We start from the raw sequence: 20,258 nt of genomic DNA on the forward strand, positions 1-20,258 counted from the left end.
GGGAAATTGTTCTGCGCCGCACTTTCCGGTTCCAAGCTGTTCGCTTTCTGCTGTTAGAAGCGCTTCTCCAGCCGCCAGACGTCTTTTTTGAAACCTGGATGTGACGTATTGAAGAAGCCGACGGAAATAGAATTGAAAGCGTTCTAAAATGGCGAACCGTACGGTCAAGGATGCGCACAGCATCCATGGCACCAACCCTCAGTATCTGGTGGAGAAGATCATTCGGACGCGAATCTATGAATCAAAGTACTGGAAAGAAGAGTGCTTTGGACTTACGGGTGAGTGACCACGCGCGACCCGCGTCTCGGCTTGCGGCTGGTTTCTTCTGACTCAGTGAGGAAAGATAGACCTTCGGGTGCTAGTCCTGGAGAAGAGTATGTCAGCCCTTCACATAAACTGCTCGGTGCCTAGACTTGCACTAGACAGGACACAGACAAATCTGACAGGGTCTTTCTTGATGCTGAAGGGTTTCGTTAGGTTCTTTGAGACATTCCAGGCTGGCCTCGAACTCAGAGATCCACCTGCCGCTGCCTCTCGTTTAAAGGCGTGCGGCACCACCGCTCAGCATCTGGGGGGTCATGACAGGCGCTTTTCTCCACGATTTGTTTGATAAAGACTGGGGACTCGCGAGTCCCACCCTTCCTTGACGGACTACAATTGATGGGGGCTGGGATAAAGGGTATTTCTTTCTTCAGTGGGGTAGTTCCAGGCAGGCATCCCTATTACTATTGTCAATACGCTCTTGTTCTCCTAATAATACATTCTTGCTGACTATTTAGGAGCTCTAAACCTTTAACCGTTTTCACCTTCCAGCCAAGAAAAGCCAAGATCTATATTATATCTAAGATGTCTCTATTTGTATTTGGTTATTTCAGCTGAACTTGTCGTCGACAAAGCCATGGAGTTAAGGTTTGTGGGTGGTGTCTATGGTGGAAACATAAAGCCAACTCCTTTCCTCTGTTTAACCTTGAAGATGCTTCAGATTCAACCTGAGAAAGACATCATTGTTGAGTTCATAAAAAATGAAGATTTCAAGTGAGTACAATGTGGGCTAGTGCAAAATTCTCAGTGGTTCAGAATTGGGCTTTGTTAGCTGCCTGGGTGTTGTGTGTGTCATTGCAGGCTTTTGCTCTTGAACTAGTATTTTGACTGTCGTGGTTCCGTACACCTTCTACTTTCATCAGTCTCGGTAGCTTCCCCTTCCCCCAAAAGCATTTCACAAATGACATAAATATACACAAATATATGTACATGTACACACACACACACACACACACACACTATCTCAAAAAAATGTTGGTAGACAATAGATGAGGGGGGTCACACAACAGAGGATTTTAGTTAACGGGTTAGAGCTGTATCTTATCCAGACTTTGACTGGTATCTTATCCAGACACCTGTTGACTGTTACCTTTAATTTGTTAAGCTTACAGACGCATGGCAAAGAAAATTAGCTGCTCCATAGTATCCGTTCTCTAGGCGTTTAGAGCCAGGTATAATAGCTGATCGTGTACCATGATTTGTTTTAGGGGCTTTATATAAAGTGATTCATTTTGTGTTCACACTATTGCTTTAAAAATATGATGGCATTTTACATGGGAAGAAGCTAAGGCCCAGAGAGATGGTTAAGTGGTTTGCCTAAGGACGGGCAACAGTTAAGTGGCAGGTCTGGGGCTGAGGTACAGCTTGGTAGTAGAACAAATGCTGGGCTCTGGGTTTGTTCTTTAATTGAGATAGTGCCTCACGGTGTATCCTGACTGACCTTGTATTTATGGCAGTTCTCTGTCCTCTGCCTCCCGAGTGCTGGGCCACAGGTACAACTCGTGTCAGATGCATATTCTTTATATACTGCTCTTCCGTGATGAAGCTTGAATTTCAAATGGAGATTTGAGTAAGGATTCAGAAACATGAGATAAGGAAAAAGAAGAAATATTACCAAAAAAAAATAACTAGAAGAATAGCTTATGCTGTAAGGACTTAACATGCTTGTGTCCTAATATAGTTCCCTTACGTTTGTTTATGGCACCAAGGCAGTTAGTTAGGCTATGGCTTCTCCATTATAGAAGTTGAGAAAACAAGTTACATGTCTGCTGTCAAAGTAATGTACGGAATCAGAATTTTAACTTCTATGACTTTGACCTTTTTCCAGAACTTACATTTATAGCAATATATGCTTGTTCTAACATTGTTATAAAATGTATATAATACTTTTTGTTGCCGGGCGGTGGTGGCGCAGGCCTTTAATCCCAGCACTCGGGAGGCAGAGGCAGGCGGATCTCTGTGAGTTCGAGACCAGCCTGGTCTACAGAGCTAGTTCCAGGACAGGCTCCAAAGCCACAGAGAAACCCTGTCTCGAAAAAACAAAAAAAAAAAAAAAAAAAAAAAAAAAAAAAAACCTTTGTGTTGCTAAATTTATTATCTTTTTGGAATCTTAAGCCAATTCTGTGAAGTTTTACACATGATATATCTGAAAGTTGAGCAACATATACCAATCTCCACAGCTAGTAATTGATTAGGAAGTTCATTGGGTTTCCATATTTTAGCCATCATCTCTTCTATGCTACCTTCAAAATTATGGCTTTTTGTTTGTTTGTTTGTTTGTTTTGTTTTCAAGACGGGTTTCTCTGTGCAACAACCCTGGCTGTCCTGGAACTCAGTCTGTAGACCAGGATGACCTCAGACTCATAGAGATCTGCCTGCCTATGCCTCTCGAGTATTGGGATTAAAGGTGTGCGCTGTCACCACCCAGAAATTATGGCTTTATTATCTGATAACAAGAAAACCAAACCAGAAAACTTTTATCTAATATTGTCATGAGAAAAGCTAGTTATAGAACTCAGAAACTCTTAGGCTGGCCTGTTGTTTCAATGTCCTCTCTCTGTTAGGTATGTCCGGATGTTGGGGGCACTTTACATGCGGCTGACAGGAACTGCAATTGATTGCTACAAGTACTTGGAGCCTTTATACAACGACTATCGAAAAATCAAAAGCCAGAACCGAAATGGGGGTGAGTATGGTACAAGTCTCTAGACTGTTTTCCTCGGCCCCTTGTATTCTCCTGTGTCTCCACTCGTGTTCACCAACACCGAATGCTCCTCTTCATCTGCATCGTTGCTGTCTCCGTCTCCCTCACTGGACGCATAGCATCTGGTTAGCCTGAACCCTTGTGCACATGACTGCCTCCCTTTCCCGTCAGATTGACCTTCCACACCTACTCCATCCACAAGGTCTAGAAGCTTCAAATTGGTCTCTCTATAAAACCTGACTTAGCCTGCCCAAAGTCATTTTCCAAATACCACAGCTTCACTTTTTTCCCCTGTAGGCTACTCGATGTTATACTTTGTAGACTAAATGGACCTGTGTTGTTCATGTAGGTACTCCACTGAAAATACTAAGCTTATCCAAGGACAGAGATATCTCTATATGTTTTATACATACACCCTGGTTTTGTTTTGTCTTGTCTTGAAGGCATGTGGCCCAAGTGGACCTTCAACACTGTGTAGCTAAGGAGGACTTCAAACTTCTGATTCTCTGGTCTCTGCCTCCTGAATATGGGAATTACAGGTGTGCATGACCATGCCTGTCTTTGTTTGGGGGGCGGGGGTGCGTACTGGAGAAGTGAACCACATCATGCATGTGAGATCTGTGTTCTGCCACTGAGCTCCAGGCCTTGCCCTCAGAGATACACCTTATATGTTAAGAAAGGGTTTGTGGTAATACAAACAGAACCTCTTAATTGGAGACACACCTTTCTTTTTAGGAATATAGAAGATTGAAATTTAATATAAGTTGAATATTCCTTATTCAAAATGACTTAGAGCCAGAGTGTTGTAGGCTTTAGTGCATTTTAGATTTTGCAATAGTTGTAAAAACTGTCAGAAACCTCAAATTCTTCAAAATCCAAAACGTGGTGAATGTCATGTCCATGTTCAAAAAAGTTTCAGACTTAAGATCGTTAAGGATTTAGTTGTTTTGTCTTAGGCCTTCTCAATCTGTATTGCACTTTAAACTTGTTTATCATATTTCTTCACTGAACTAATGTGTATTGAGAATTGATGTTATGCCAGGCACTGGAAGCAACATGGTGAACAGATGGATATGACTGTGGTCATTTTTGAACAAGTTCCTTATATTGTGGTAAACTAAGATGGGATTTCTCCAAGCCTTGACATTTTAGGCTTTGGTAGTCTGCACATGACGACATGTAGGCAGCGTCCCTGTACCTTCCCTAGTGGACACACCTAGACCTCCTTTAAGTGGGGTGACAGAGGTCTGCAAAGTCCCTTGTTGAGAACTATAAAACTAAGATAATAGCAGTAAGGATTCTAAAAAACGTGTCCTTTTTGTGCTGTGAAAAATGAAATATTCTTTGTTTTAATATTTTATTTCTTGTGTGTGTCTGTGTTTGTAATAAGCACATGTGCTATGGTGCATGTGTTGAAGTCAAAAGATAAATCTAAGAATTGGACATATTTTCCCACTGTGGTTCCTGGGATCAAACTCAGATGATCAGGCTTGTGTGGCAAGTGCTCTTATCTGCTGGGCTACACCACGGACCCCTAAAATAGAAATATTATATATTCGGGGACATTGTAGGTTAATGGGAGAAATTACAACTAAGTGACTTATTAGTGTTAACTTTGGATATATAATCTTGACTTATCCATTCAGTGTTATCCTACATAATTCATAAAGCACTATTTGTGCTTTAATGTTTGTGTCTCCAATTTTTTGTTTTGTTTTGTTTTGTTTTGTTTTGTTTTGTGATGTTTGATAGGAATTGAACCTAGAACTTCATATATACAAGGCAAGTTCCTTACCACTGAACTATACCCACAGCTGATCTTTTATTATTGGAACAGCCTTATTCATCTCTTAGTTCCTTGTTTCTAAAGAGGCTTGATTGGGCTGGCACCTCCTGTCGAGTCTGACTTAGGCCTGGGACCCAGATGATTGAAGGAGAGAACGACTCAGTTTCCCTCTAACCTCCACACATGCACTGTGCAAGAGCATGCACACGCAGTAAATAAAAAATAAATAATTAAAAATGTTTAAAGAGGTTGGGGATTTAGCTCAGTGGCAGAGCACTGGCTAGGTAAGCACAGGACCCCAGGTTCAGTTCCCATCTCCAAGATAAGGAAATAAAGAGGTGTGAGCATGTAGGGAGCTTCATGGAAAGTTTCATGATTCTTTGACTTTTTGGTTAACTAGGTCTATCATTTCCAGGTTGCTTGAACTAATCGTTTTACCTTCCAGAGTTTGAACTGATGCACGTGGATGAGTTCATCGATGAACTTCTGCACAGTGAGAGGGTCTGTGATATCATTTTACCCCGGCTACAGGTATGAGACATGGGTCTGCTATAGAGTCACCTTTTACCTCCCACACAAACACAAGTACATACTAAAAACACTGAAGGGTTTTCTTAAAAAGTCTTTCTGTCACACTTTGTACAAGAAAGGGAATGAGGTAGAAGCAGGGAATGTTTCCGGGGTAGGACGTTGGAAGTGACTAGCTAGAGAGAACGTTTCTTCTTCCGGATATATCATCACAGGTCTTATAGCTGGAGTACCTTTTCTCAAACTGGTGAGCTTAGGCTATGAAACAGAAAAAAAGAATGTGACCATTCAATCCCTTAAACATCTTGTTTATCATCCTGCCTCACGTCCCGTGAGGACTATCCATGAAGCACCCTTCAGGGTTGGAGGTGGCCGGTGTTCTTGCTTTGTTTTGTTTTTCTGATAGCCTTGATATGCAACAACTGGCCTGGAACTGACCATATAAACGTTGTTGTCCTCTTGCCTGTCTTCAGGTGCTGTGATTATAGGCTTGCACCACCATGTCTGGCTAAGACTGCATTTTTAGTTTTAAAGAGAAAAAAGATATGGTGGGTAACCTTAAATGAAATGTGCTGTAATGGAGAGTTGATTGGATAAGGATTTAACCTGAGTTCATGTATTATTATAGAACCCAATCTATAACATGGGAAATTCCTGTTGAAAAGAAAAAAAGCAGGGGTGGGGAGCTTGACTCAAAGGAAAATATGCCAGGTGTGGTGGTGCGTTCTTTCAGCCCCAGCACTCAGGAGGCAGAGGCAGGCAATTCTCCTATGAGTTTAAAGCCAGCTTGATCTACATAGAAAGTTCCAAGCTAGCCAGGGTTACATAGTGAGACAATGAAGGAAGGAATCAAGAAATCATTCTGCTCATATTAGTCCTATATTATTTGTGTTTTAATAAGTAAAGTTTTCCTGAAGATCAGAAGGCAAAGCAGCCACACTAGTCGGCAGTACAGGCCAGGGAGTGGTGACACACACCTTTAATCCCAGGACTCAGAAAACAGATCCAGCTGGATCTCTGTTAGTTCAAGGCCACCCTGGGATATACAAGATTGAATTTGTCTAAAAGAGAAACAGCTCACACATGGGTGATCCCAGCACTACGGAGGTTGGGACCGGAGTGATCGGAGTGATATGGCTGAGTGAAGAAGGAATATAAGGAAGAAGAGACAGGAACTCAGTGGGGTGTAGGCTTCAGGGTTTGTGGAGACAGGACAGGATCTCGCGCCCATTTTTGGTCTGAGGTAGAGATAAAAGCCCGTGGCTGACTGCTTTGCTTTTCTGATCTTCAGGTTGAACCCCAATATCTGTCTCTAGGTTTTTATTATTCTTGCTTCAGCTTAGTGTCTTAGCTAAAGGAAAGCTAAGTGACTGTCTCCACCTGTTCCTCCCTTACATCTCGAAACGAGACCTACAGGACAATTTACAGGCATGGAAGAGATTTTACTATCTTGATTGTAGTGAAAATTTCAAGTGTGTATTTTTATAATAAAACTTAAATTTTGCTGACAGTGATGGCACACACCTTTAATCCCAGCACTCGGGAGGCAGGCGGATCTCTGAGTTCGAGACCAGCCTGGTCTACAGAGCTAGTTCCAGGACAGGCTCCAAAGCCACAGGAAACCCTGTCTCCAAAAACAAAAACAAACAAACAAACAAAAAGTACAGTTTTCATTGTATGTCAGAAAAAGCAAGTTGACTAGGATAGCACATGTCCGTAATTACTAGTATTCCAGTGGCTAAAGCATGCAGATGTTGAGTTCAAGACAGCCAGTGACTACACAGGAAGTCTTATCTACAAAAAAAGAAAAAGGGAAACCCTTAGGGCTGAGAAAATGGCTTAGTCGGTAAAACACTTGTTGCACAAGTCTTAACGCCCTGAGTACAGATCCTCAGAACTCACACAGAGCGAGCATTTGCACAGTAATCCTAGCAGGCCACTAGGGAGATGGAAGAAGACAGGATAACTGCCAGGAGTTCATACAACACGCAGTGAAGAAGACCCTGCACTAGACAGAGTGGAGGCAAACCATGACACAGGTCTTCCTCTGCTTTGGCATACGTGCTCACACTCACAGATAAAGTTTTTAAGTATTGAAAGAAAAAAAAGCCTCCACTGAAAAGATTGGGGCACAGCCTTTAATCGCAGAACTTGGGAAGCAATCTCTAAATGTGGGGCCATCCTTGTATAGTTCTAGGACAACCAAGCCTTCATTGTGAAACCCTATCTCAAAAAACAGTGAAAACAAACAAACAAAAAATACCAAAAAGCAAAACAAGTCTGTGCTAGGAAAATGGCTCAATGGTTAAGAGTGCTTGTTCTGTAAACATGAGGACTCAATTCAAATCCCCAGCACCAATGTAAAAAGCATGGCTGCTAAGTGCCCACTGCCCAAGCTTGGCAGGCAGGAAACTTCCTTGCCAGATAGCGTAGCCAAATGGCAAGCTTCCAGTTCAGGGAAAGACTGTCTCCATGCAGCAAGATGGAGAGCAACAAAAGGTGCCCACGTCCTGTTCTGGCCTTCCACAAGTAAGCATGGGCACAGATATTCATACATTTATGTACATGTATCACACAAATTAACTAATTTGTCTTTATAAAATTAAAACATTTGTTTTTCAATTAATTTTATTTTTACTAATTATTATTAGTAGAGTGCTCACCAAGGCAAGTAAGGGCTAGAGGACAATTTTTTTTTTTTTAAAGATTCCATGTATGCCCACATTCCAGAAGAGGGCACCAGATCTCATTACAGATGGCTGTGAGCTACCATGTGGTTGCTGGGAATTGAACTCAGGACCTCTGAAAGAGCAGTCATTGCTCTTAACCTCTGAGCCATCTCTCCAGCCCATAGAGCACAATTTTTGAGATTCAGTTCTCACCTACCAGAGAATGCAAGAAGAGGGCATTGGGATGGATCCTCTGGAGCTGGTAAGCCACCATGTAGACAGGTATTGAAAACTGAACTCTGGTCCTCTCCAAGTGCAGCAAGTGTTTGTTCTTCATTGCTAAATTATCTCTCCAGCCCTGAGGTTAATTTTTGACTACATAGATACTGATTGACATTCTAGTGACCTTATAAGACCACAGGAAGTAGAACCAATTGAAAATGAGCCTGTTCTCGTCAGCATTGTTTATATTTGTAGTGGAACTTAAAAGAGCATATACGTGCCAGGGATATTAGCTTCTGAGGGAAGTCTTGAGGTGCAATACGACTTACTATACCTGAGCTGTTGCTTCACAGCCTTTCTGTCAACCCCAGAAGCTCAGTGTTGCCATCAGGACTGGAGGAAGCAGCAGTGACTTACCTTTACTGTGTTCTCTGTAGAAACGCTATGTACTGGAGGAAGCTGAGCAACTGGAGCCTCGAGTTAGTGCTCTAGAAGAGGACATGGATGACGTAGAGTCCAGTGAAGAGGAGGAAGAGGAAGATGAGAAGGTAAGGCATATGAAAGCTTTAAGGGCTAGGAAGAAAGGAAATAGCCCTTATTTTTCAAGCTTTAAGTTTTAAATTAATGATAACCTTTTATTATTACTTTTTTGTTTTGTTTGTTTTTCTAGACAGGGTTTCTCTATGTAGCTCTGGCTGTCCTGAAACTCACTCTGTAGACCAGGATGGCCTCAAACTCAACAGAAGTTCACCTGCCTCTGCCTCCTGAGTGCTGGGATCAAAGGCATGTGCCACCACCACCCAGCCTCTTCAAATCCTTCATGAAATAATTATTTTGGGGAGAAGGAGGGCCCTATTGTGTGGACGTGGCTAGATAGCCATTTCAGATCTGCCTCAGGGATGCTAGGAACACAGCCCTGTGCGCAAAAAAGGAGAGTTTATCTTCTTATTATAATGCCCTTTAGAGTAAAATATCCCTTGGCTTGAATGCCTCAGCTCTGTCATAGCAGTGGTGTGAGCCTAACAGTCATGATCCCCCTTGCCCCTACCCCCCATTGAGTGAGGGATTGAATCCAGTCTCGAAGGTAATAGTACTTTTCTCTGGACACTGCTGTATAAGGTCTCAGAGTATATTTACACATAATTGCAAATGTATGGTAGCTATTACATTTAGGGGGAAAGGCTTGAACATCCTCTAGAGGGAAGTTAGCTGCTGCAGAGCCATGTTGTCAGAACTATAATCACAGTGCTGAAAAGCTTGAAAACAAGCTCCCAACTGTCAGAGACTGAGGAATCAGATTGTTAACCTGATATCAGGCAGCCATTAATAACGTGAAATAGCTTATAGTAAAAGAGCTCTAAAGCATTTGTAATTAAATTCTAGGAAACATTCCTAGAAAGTGCCAGAAGGGTGGGTGGTGGTGCACACCCTTAATCCCAATACTTGAGAAGCAGAGGCAGGCGGATCTCAGTGAGATTGAAGCCAGCCTAGTCTACAAAGTGAGTTCTAGGACAGCCAGTGCCGTTAAACAGAGTGTTGGACTCTGGCGTCCAACCACCGAGAAGGAGTCGCCCCCAGAGACCATTTCACACACTACAGCCGATGCAAAAGCATGAGGATTTTATTAATTCTGTCATGACAGGGTCCCCCAGCATTCGGGAAGCAGAGGGACCACAAATAGCGGGTACAGTCTACTTTTAAAGGGGCCACAGAAGCAAGGGGGGTTGTTCTTTGACTATTCTGATTGGCTTATTTGAAAGGGCTATTACCAATAATTGACTGGAGAGCTGTTGCCAGATCAGATGAGGTAAGAGGTCATTTTGACCCCGTTTCCCAGGGGACTGAACCACAAAGCATAAGTATATGGGTAATTGTTCAGGAACTGAGTACGTGCGAGTGTAGATGTTAGGTCTTTGGTTCCAGGGGAGGAGGGGAAGCACTATGGCACAGAGGCTGAGAGGATTCAGAATTGTCAAAAATGGCTTCAGGATTGTCTTAAAGTCTTACAAGAGAAACCCTGTATCAAAAAAACAAAAGAAAAAAAAAGGAGGGGGAGGTAGAAGAAAATAAAAGGAAATGGTAACCTTGATGCACATGGCAGCACCTGCCTTTCATTCTCGCTTTCCAGAGATGCAGAAACAGAACAGCCAGAGTTGCCTCCAAAACTAAAAAGTTAACCTCAGATTAGATTTTCTATTGGAGAAACAGTAATCTATTTTTCCTCAACTTGGAATTATCTATTCCTGTCCCTTGTTTTATTTTATTTTTTTAATCTCTTTTCCTCCACTGCACTTCTATCTTTGGCACAATTCCAAGTTGTGAATGTCATTCATCTATGACCATTTTCTTCTGCTGGCACATGTGTACAAGTAGGACCCTGCCCCAACTGTATAGCTTCCTAGTACATCTTGACCAACATCTTGATACTTAGAACAGCAGATGTCTCTTCTGCTCTTCTTCAGTAGCGGCTTTCCTATTTTTGCTCCATTCTTTATTCTCTCTTTATCTCTCTTATTTCTATTTCTGTGTATGTGTCTGGGTATGTGCACATGAATGCAGGTGCCCTCAGAGACCAGAGGTGTTGGGTTCCCCTGCAAGGGAGCTTATAGGTTACTGTGAGACACCGACACTGGATATCCTGTTTACGGAAATAAGCCTTTTTCAAGACTGAATGGATTCTCTGTGTCCCTTATTGTCCTAGAACTTGTTTTGTAGACCAGCTTGACCTTGAAATCCGAGATTTGCCTGCCTCTGTCTCCTGAGTGCTTTGGATTAAAGGCGTGCACCACCACCGCTCGCACTATTTTTTCCTACTGTACTCACATTCATAGGCTGATATTGGTTAATTCTTTTTTTAAGACAGGGTTTTTCTGTGTAGACCAGGCTGGCCTCAAACTCAGAGATCCGCCTGCCTCTGCTTCTCAAGTGCTGGGATTAAAGGTGTGCGCCACCACCACCTCGCCTGGTAATTCTTTTTGTCACTAAGACTACCCATTTATGTAATCAAATCACAATTGTAGAGTCATTTAAAAGATGTCCATTGGAACAGATTAGGGAGGGAACCATAGCTGTGTTCTTGCGTGACTTCCTTTAGTAAAAGCCAATACTCATCCATCTTGTTTCAAGCTGGAAAGAGTACCATCACCGGATCACCGACGAAGAAGCTACCGAGACTTGGACAAGCCACGACGCTCTCCTGCACTGCGCTACAGGAGGAGTCGGAGTCGGTCTCCCAGGAGGTAGGGCTAGAACACTACAGCCTAGGAATCTGACTTCCAGGGAAGGAAAAGTATTAGCCTATAGAGATGTTTGCCAGGGTATCTGTTTCCTTGTTCCTACTGAATCATCATCACCCATAAAACCTCATTGGCAGAGGGAAAAGGCCATTTCTTTAATCTTAGCTTGTGGTCAGTGAATTAAGCTAGCCTTGGATATACAATTGAGTTTCTTTGCTTACCTGTTGTGATTAATGTATTTCCCAGAGAGTAGAGTAACCTTAATAAGGATGGCTAGTAGAGCTTCTCTGTGCCTCCCGTCCTCCAGTAGGTTAAGTTGGTTATGTTTTGAAGATGGTGACAGAATACAAGACACAACAGATCCTTCCTGCAAGTGTTTTTCTCGTATATGTATGTCTGTTATTATCACCTTGGTAAAACTAAATTGCACAGCTAGAGTGTTAGAAGTTGACATGTACTACATTTAAGACATAGATACAAGAAAGAATCAGGTCAGGGGCCATTGTTCAGTCCCTGGCACTCCTCCCCTCTTTTAAAAAAAAAAAAAACCAGAACGAGTAAATTTTATGTGTTTATTTTTGTTATTTACAAGATCCAGTGCACTAACCTGCTCTTCCTCTTCCCACAGGCGAAGTAGATCCCCCAAAAGGAGAAGGTAGGTCCTGAGTCATTTCTAACAAGAGGGTTCTGAGAAGGGACCGTGCTGAGCTGGCTGTTTTTTCCATAGCCCTTCTCCCCGCCGAGAAAGACATAGGAGCAAGAGTCCACGACGCCATCGAAGCAGGTCCCGAGACAGACGACACAGATCCCGCTCTAAATCCCCAGGTATAGTATTTGGGCTCTTTCCTGCTTGTCTTAGTAAAGAAATCTAAAAGGAGCATTAAGATCCTTCAACACAAATATATAACGGCACTCCTAACAGGAAAGGAGATAGATGGGCATGGGATTCAGAAGTGAGAGTACTCATTAGACTCGAGTGAGGGATTACAGTTATTTGTTTTTATCCAAAATTGTAGAAATAAGACCTGGTATAATATCGGTCAAAGCCTGAGGTAATGTTTTGTGAAGTCACTACTGCATTCCCTGCCACAACTAACAACCAAAAGAGGTGTAATAGTGAGTGGTGTCCTCAGACTAGGCCAACAAAGCCTAGTGAGTGAAAGGAATTGGGGGAGGTGAGAATAATAGCCTACAAATAAGAAAACAAAAACTCTCATCCAACGACCTTTTTTTCCCTAGGTCACCACCGTAGTCACAGACATAGGAGTCACTCAAAGTCTCCTGAAAGGTACGAGTTAAACCTCTACTGTAAGAATAATTCTGGGCTGGGAAGGTGGCTCATTGGGTAAAGTGCTTCTCATGCAAGCATGAGAATTGGAATTCAACCCATAACACCTGTGTTAAAAGCGCCTGAAATCTTACTGCTGGAGAGGAAGACAGACCCATTGAATTTGCCAATCAGCCAGCTTCAAGTTCAGTGAGACTCTGTCTCAAAAAATAAAGTGGAGGGGGCTGGAGAGATGGCTCAGAGGTTAAGAGCACTGGCTGCTCTTCCAGAGGTCCCGAGTTCAATTTCCAGCAACCACATGGTGGCTCACAACCTTCTGTACTGAAATTTGGTGCCCTCCTCTGGCGTGTGGGCAAATATTGGGGCAGAATGTTGTATACATAATAAATCTTAAAAAAAAAAAAAAGTGGAGAGTGAGTTAGAAAGACACTCGATGTTTACCTCTGGCTTCCACGTGTGCACATGCACACATTCAAATCTTTATTCACTAGTTAAAGTTTTAAATATAACCTAGATGGGGAATTTTGTTTTGATGTGGGTATTGTAGTTCATTACAAGGTAAAATAGGCTCCCCTCCTCCCCTGCCAATTTCTTTTGCACCTTGTTTCCCTTCTTGGAATTAAAAACTTTGAATGGTGGTCTCAGTGGTTCTGGGCTTTTTTATTTTTAATTGTGTATATGTGTTTATCTGCATACACATAAGATGCCAGTGGAGGCCAAAAGTATAGAATCCCTAGGAACTGCGTATGTATTTTTTGTGAGCCAAGCAATGTGGGTGCTGAGAACTGAACTTAGGTCCTCTATACCAGTGCCTGCTCTTAACCACTGAGCCATCTCTAGCCTAAGAACTAACATTTAAAACTTTACAGTTGAGTCCTTGAACAAGTCATTTTTAATTCATCTTTATTAGAACGTTGTGGGCCATGTACCCCATTAGGTACATTCTTAACCTATGAAGCAGTTGTTTGGTGGCAAATTCTAAATATCATCCTTGGCTCATAGTGCTGTTCAGAACCATTAAAAACAAAAACAAAAAATATCCTGATAGGATCTCAGTGGCTCAAAGGAAAAAGTGCTTGCTGTGCAAAGGGGTCCAAATCCTCAGAAACCACTTAAAAAGCTAGGCAGGTGATTTTCACTGCCTTGAATCCCAGTACTATGAATAGGATCCTCAGAACAAGCTGGTTGTCTAGACTAGCTTCATTTTGAGCTATAGTTTCCATTGTGATATCTGTCTTGTTTTCTGTTACTGGGATAGACAACATGACCCAAAGCAATAGGTTTATTTCAAATTATACTTCCAGGTAACGGTCTGTGATTGAGGAAAGTCAGGGTAGGGAGGGATTCAAGCAGGAACCATGGTGGAAAGCTGCTTACTTCCTTGCGCTCTGGCTAGTTTTACACAGCCTAGCCCCAACTACCTTGTGATGGTGCTACCCTCAGTGGACTAGGCCCTCCTACATCATTCAAGACAACCTCTCAGACATGGCCAAGGCCAGTCTAATGTAGAGAAATCCTCAGTTGAGATTCCTTTTCCCAGCCGAGTGTCAAGTTGATAAAATAAAACTAAGCAGCACATGCTGCCTCAAAAGAGCACTCGAGGAAGACACGGGGTCAGAGTCCAGCCTCTACACGTGTATGCACTCAGCGCATGTGCACATTTGCAGGCATGCAACACACACACACAAATAAATTTGTGCTGGGTAAGGTGATAAACACCTGTAATCTCAGCACCGGGGAGGCAAAAGTGGGAGGCCGTCAACAAAACACACAAAGTGCACCTAATTAGTTTGCATCATCTTTATTCATCATTGTCAGCATACGATGAATGTCTGTCTTCCTTGTTTGCTCCTTAATTTAATGGTTTATTATCATCTCATTTCAGGTCTAAGAAAAGCCACAAGAAGAGCCGGAGAGGAAATGAGTAATGGATTCATTTTTAGTCCAGATGGCTTCCTGTGAATATGAGAATATCTGTTAAAGGGAAATGTTCAAGATCAGACAGCTATGAGTATTGGGGTTTTTAAAAATCAAGTTCTTGTTTGTTTTGTTTTTATTTTAACATTATAGAGGTGCTAGGTTTTGTATCTCTTTGAATTATAATCAACATCTTTGAAGGATGTCTTTGACCAAATCAAGGTCAGGTTTTGACCTAACCAACTATGGTATTCATACTTACCAAGGTTAGAGAGGACCTGGGAGTTGGGGAGATTCAGGACAATGAAGAGATGTAGTTCACGGGAGACTCTTTTCTTATTTGTAATTAAACCTGATGCAGTTGTCATTTATCTCTAGTGCAATGGTTTATGCTGCTTCGACCCAGCTAGTGAAGCACTGACTACAGACAGCAGCAGTAACAATAAACAGTTACTAGTTAGCGGTTTTGTAAGAACAGAATACATTCAAACGTGAAAGTTTTTCTGTATTTTTTTTAATTCAGTTTCATTAAACAATTCAACATGATTGCAATTAACATCCTTTATACAAGCCAGGTATGGTGGTTCACACCTGTAATGTCAGCACAGGCTGAAGCAGAACGCTGTGTAGTTTTCACCTAGGTTGCTGTGAGAGGGTTGTGACGGTAACGAAAGTGACACACTCTGTTTAAGACGCTGCAGTATTTCTACATGGATAGAAAGAGGGACTAGTAGGGTTCAGCGTGATGATCTAGGCCAGAACTGACAACTGTCAAAGACGGTTAGTTGCCCAGGGAGTATCAGTAGATTTAAGAACAGCAGCACCATAGGCAATGCCAACATTTGTGACTAGTAATACAGGTCACCTAGTAAATACTGGAATGAGCCATTCACAAAGGTAGAATCAGTAGGTCAAGGACACTGAAGGGTCTGAAGATATAGAAGCAAAATAAAAGCTTTACTAAGTCCATAGGCTTAATACTGATATTAGAGAGTATTATTGTATTAGCTAAAACAATTCCTTCTGCCTGTACTTACCTTCCTCCTTTAAGAGGGTAGAAATGACTGACTTCTTGTCACTATAAGCCTAGGAAGAACTGTAAAGACCAGCTGCCTTATAGGATCCAGCTTCTCAGGAAGTCATAGCTGGTCCTAGGATAAACATTTCTATTGTTTGCTGTTGATTGGGGAACTTCTGTAGCAATATTAAAGCAGTTTTTATCAATTTGCACTTTCATATTCTTTGCTGATTCCTCTAACCATGATACCTAAATTAATAAGGGAATTAATAAAGTTGTAAGACCTATTATAGCTTATAGCTACAACTATATTTTGTGGCTTTTAAAATTAAATATATCTCCACTCAGGTCTGGTAGAGATTCCTAGTAATTTCTTACTGAGGTGATTTAGGTGGAAAAAGATGCCTCTGGCAAAATGATTCATGGGCCAACCAAGCACCATCAGTTTAAGTTTTAATATTAAGGTAAATTTAAGTAATAAACTTACAACAGAAAGACCCAACAATATTTTAAGAGAAACCTTTCCAAAAGTATACGTTAGATATGGTAGAATCTGGATCCATGGGCAGCAAGAAGCATACCATTCCTGCTACTTAGTTAGAACAAAGGAAATAAAAATAAGGGTGAGTAGGATATGTTGAATATTGAAGACAATTCTGACAAACCACAGAATTACAGAGATGACATTTGAAGGATAGATTTGTCACCTGTTTTACTTATTATTACATGAGGCCTTTGAATGGTAGCTTTGAAATTCTTAGGTTACAACATAGTCTTAGAAATATGTTTTACATCTCAGCTGTACACATGCATATATTCTTTGTGCTGAAACAGGCTTTAAGAAAAAATATGCAGGCCATGTGGTGGTGGCACACGCCTTTAATCCCAGAATTCAGGAGGCAGAAGCAGGCAGATCTCTAAGTTCAAGGCAGATCTCTGAGTTCCAGGACAGCCAGAGCTACACAAAGAAACCCTTTCTCAGGAAAACAACAAACAAAAAAAATCAAATAATGCAAAATGTATTCATATTAGTTTTACTAAGAATTTTTTTTTAAAAGATTCGTGTATGTGCATGTCTCTTAGTGCAGAGGTAATACGTGTACAGGTGCTGATAGGGGCCAGAAAAAGGTGTTGGATCACCTGAAGCTGGTGATTTCATTTGTGAGTAACCTGACTTGGGAGCTGGGGTCCAAACCCTACTCCTCATGACTGAGCTCAAATGCTTTTAACCATGGAGCCATTGTTCCAGTTCTTATAGTTAAGATTTTTAAACCACTATGTGGATTTCACTTTCCACAATTTGAAATCCAGTTCCTTAAAAGCTTACATAGAACACAAGGACTTTAACATTAATAAATTAAGCAAGATGTGTTTTCTGAGGGAAAAGTGGCAGATTTGTATTAGAACAACCCAATGTAGCCTCATTGACCTCTTTCTGTTACTGCCCAGTAGTGTGATATGAGTCTTAAACAAAGACCAGAGAACTGCACCCTGGGTCATATGAGGTTAAGTCACTCCACTCCTTGGCTCTTCACATGCAACCAGCATATACATATCCAATAATAAGGGTGAAGGAAAAAAAAGGTTTTGTTCATTTCTTTTTATATTAAGCATACTGACTTCTAAGAGAAACATGAAGCAAGCAAAATGAAAGTTGCATCTTCTGTTTTATATAACTGTCCTTAGTCTTGAGAGCAATCTTGAAATTTGGCTTTCTTGTATGGAGAAACAGTTGTCATTTCAATTTCCTAGCCGTCTTCTAAGTCTAGTGAATTCGTTTCCAGGAGATAAGCATGGGTTCCGTAGCTGTGTTTAAGACAGCACATAAGCACACTTTATAAAAGCGTTGTGCATATGCACTTATGATAATTCACTAGAATGATTCAAGTTCACCACATAATAGAATTCTTAACTGACAGATTTTACTGCTTTACATTTGTCTGTGCACACACAAGTAATATGTGATACCCTGTTTTCTTCATCAAGAAACTAAACTGTGGCTGTTTAGTCATCTTACTAGCCCTAAACTTTAACACCTTTTCTTTCAGTAAACACATCACATTATCATTTACAAGGAAAAGTGAGTTAGCAGCTTAATGTTTTATCTGGGAATCATTTTTATGGAAGACACTGCTTCCTGCAGAGACTCTGAATTCACTTCCTAGCATCTAATCAAGTAGCTCACAACCACCTGTAACTCAGGTGATTAAACACCCTCTTTTAGACTCAGGGCACCTGTACTCCCAACATGAAAATGTTTGAAAAACGTTCATCCTTTTACTCAACTAGAGTAAATCTACAAACAAACAGCATTATTTTCCCATTACTATGCATGCATTTTATTTACAGGAGAAAACAGCAAAATTGTCTACAGGGCCTCACTATTATAGCAGCCTTGGCTGGCCTGGAACTGGGTATATAGACAGGGCTGGCTATGACAGAGACCTACCTGCCCAGGTCTTCCAAGTACTGGGTTTAAAGGTGTGTGCCACCACATGCAGCTAGTAGTGTGATTTTTAATAATCTTATTTATTTTTGGTTTTTCAAGACAGAGTTTCACTGTGTAACTGTCCTGGCTGTCCTGAAACTTGCTTTGTACAGACTGCCCCCAAACTGAATGAGATCTGCCTGCTTTTGCCTCCCAAGTGCTGGGACTACAGGCGGGCACCACTATTGCCCATCCAATTTTTAGTTTTTATTTATGTATTTATTTGGACAGGATTTCTTTGTGTAACAGCCCTAGCTACCCTAGAACTAGCTCTTGTAGACCAGGCTGGCCTTGAACTCACAGAGATCTGTCAGCCTCTGCCTCCCGAGTGCTGGGATTAACTACTTGTGCCACTACCACCCGGCCCATCCAAGTTTTAATAATCTTAATGGGCCAAGGTAAAACCACCTTCATGTCAAATGGCATACAAATTCTATCAAAAAATATCATTTTAAGAGTGTGTATAGGACTGATCTTTTTTTTAACTATTAACTGCTTTTTTCAGACAAAACTGAGCTATTGTGTAAATTATATTCTGTTCCTCAGTTTAGAACACAGTTTTACTACACTGTCAGAGTAGTAAAATCTGGGTTAATAATACGCTGCCTTCAGGAAAGGGGGGCTGAGCTAACATGCTGCCTTGTTGGAATTTTTAAAAGGGTTTCTTTGGTTTTTTGTTTTTGGTGAAAATCTTAAATATACACAAAAGCAGAAAGAACAGTGAAAAGAATATCATCCTCTTAATCTCTTGATGAAATATTTCAATGTTTAAAATACTATATTATCTAATTATTTTTATTATTTAAAGTCTTTTGTAGCTCAGGCTGGCCTGGAGCTCTAGGTAGTAGAGGATGACCTTGAATTTCTAGCCAGTTGTTTGAGAGAGGCTCACTACGTAACCCTGACTAGCCGGGAACTTGCTATGTCGATCAGGCTGGCTTCAAACTCAAGATCTGCCTGCTTCTGCCTCTAGGCACTAGGATTAAAGTTGTACACCATCAAGCCTGACAGGCCTTGAATTTCTTAATCCTCCTGCCTCCACCTAGAGAATGATGGGATTGCAGGATGCTCCAAGTTGTTTTTAACACAGAAGTACGGGGAGATCAGGTATATTATTAACAAAAGAATTGACACCACTTTGAGTCTAATGTAAAAAACCAAAACCATTAAATATACCTGTCCTTAACTTGGGGCTGTAAATATGGCAGGGATATCCTCAACCACCAGCATTTAAGGAATATTCCAAGTGGAAAATACAGCAAAAGCCCAGTCTCTTATTTAAGTAATAAAACACCTGAGGAAGCAGAACAAAAATAACACACTCTATCCTTAAAATTAGACTTAGTTTTTGCAAACATCTGTAGTTTTATTTGGCAAATCTAATTTAGGGACTAGGAAAAAAATTAACTCACTGTAAAAGGAATAGCTAAAAAATATGCCACTAAATTTCAATATCCACACATTTTATGAAAACATTTTGCTTGATGACTAACTTCATGGCCTATAATGATGGGGCTGAAAATTCGTACTGCAGGTGTTTTAACTCAGAACTACCTATATACCACACACTGGTGAAGCTAGTCTATCAAACCTATTGTACTGCCAGTTATAAAAAGGTACAGCACCCACACTTGTGTATAGTTCATAAAGTGTATGTTTGTGTAGTTAAAAGCGTTTCTATTACTTTAAGGGTGTGATATATTCTGCTGGGAGCCGCCTCACACATCTCATGTTTGTGTGCCTGCTAATTGCAACAAGACGCCAAATAAACTGATTGACAGGATCTAAGTTTAAGCAAACTCTGATGTTTGAACAATGATGACATCACCACATCATGTATTTCTGAGAATACATCCCAGCAGCTACAAGACTAATGACTGATCACCAGTATTGATAAAAAGTAACAATCCTGGCAAGTGTCTGTCCAGGACTCCGAATGGACAGTCTGGCACATACTATTTCTTCACCAAAAAAAAAATTTCCTCTCCTTTTAAAAGACTGGCGGCAACAGGGGGGTTGTAGAGGTGGGGATGGGCTGGAGGAAAAGTATTGCTAGGGACTGAACCCAGTGTCTTGCACAA

The 20,258-nt window shown here is 41.2% G+C and overlaps 1 protein-coding gene across 1 annotated transcript; it reads left to right on the top strand.

Annotated features, from left to right (window-relative positions):
• The first annotated feature begins 8 nt into the window (after positions 1-8).
• On the top strand, positions 9-19,960 carry Prpf38a (pre-mRNA processing factor 38A). The gene is made up of 10 exons (XM_050136361.1): positions 9-278; positions 876-1,035; positions 2,886-3,007; positions 5,257-5,342; positions 8,668-8,778; positions 11,357-11,469; positions 12,095-12,121; positions 12,194-12,291; positions 12,706-12,754; positions 14,640-19,960. Exons 1-10 carry the CDS (start codon positions 149-151, stop codon positions 14,680-14,682), a joined length of 939 nt encoding a protein of 312 aa, XP_049992318.1. The 5' UTR covers positions 9-148; the 3' UTR covers positions 14,683-19,960.
• The last annotated feature ends 298 nt before the right edge of the window (positions 19,961-20,258 follow it).

Source organism: Alexandromys fortis, unplaced genomic scaffold, assembly GCF_014885135.2.
Source record: "Alexandromys fortis isolate MF-2015 unplaced genomic scaffold, M_Fortis_MF-2015_v1.1 scaffold_13, whole genome shotgun sequence".
Taxonomy (NCBI): Eukaryota; Metazoa; Chordata; class Mammalia; order Rodentia; family Cricetidae; genus Alexandromys; species Alexandromys fortis.

Bases quoted from the DNA above. Each gene is read 5' to 3' on its own strand.
- Prpf38a (XM_050136361.1), top strand. From the start codon at position 149: ATGGCGAACCGTACGGTCAAGGATGCGCACAGCATCCATGGCACCAAC. The intron at 279-875 runs GTGAGTGACCAC...TGGTTATTTCAG, and splicing joins AGAGTGCTTTGGACTTACGG to CTGAACTTGTCGTCGACAAA. The intron at 12,122-12,193 runs GTAGGTCCTGAG...TTTTTTCCATAG, and splicing joins AGATCCCCCAAAAGGAGAAG to CCCTTCTCCCCGCCGAGAAA.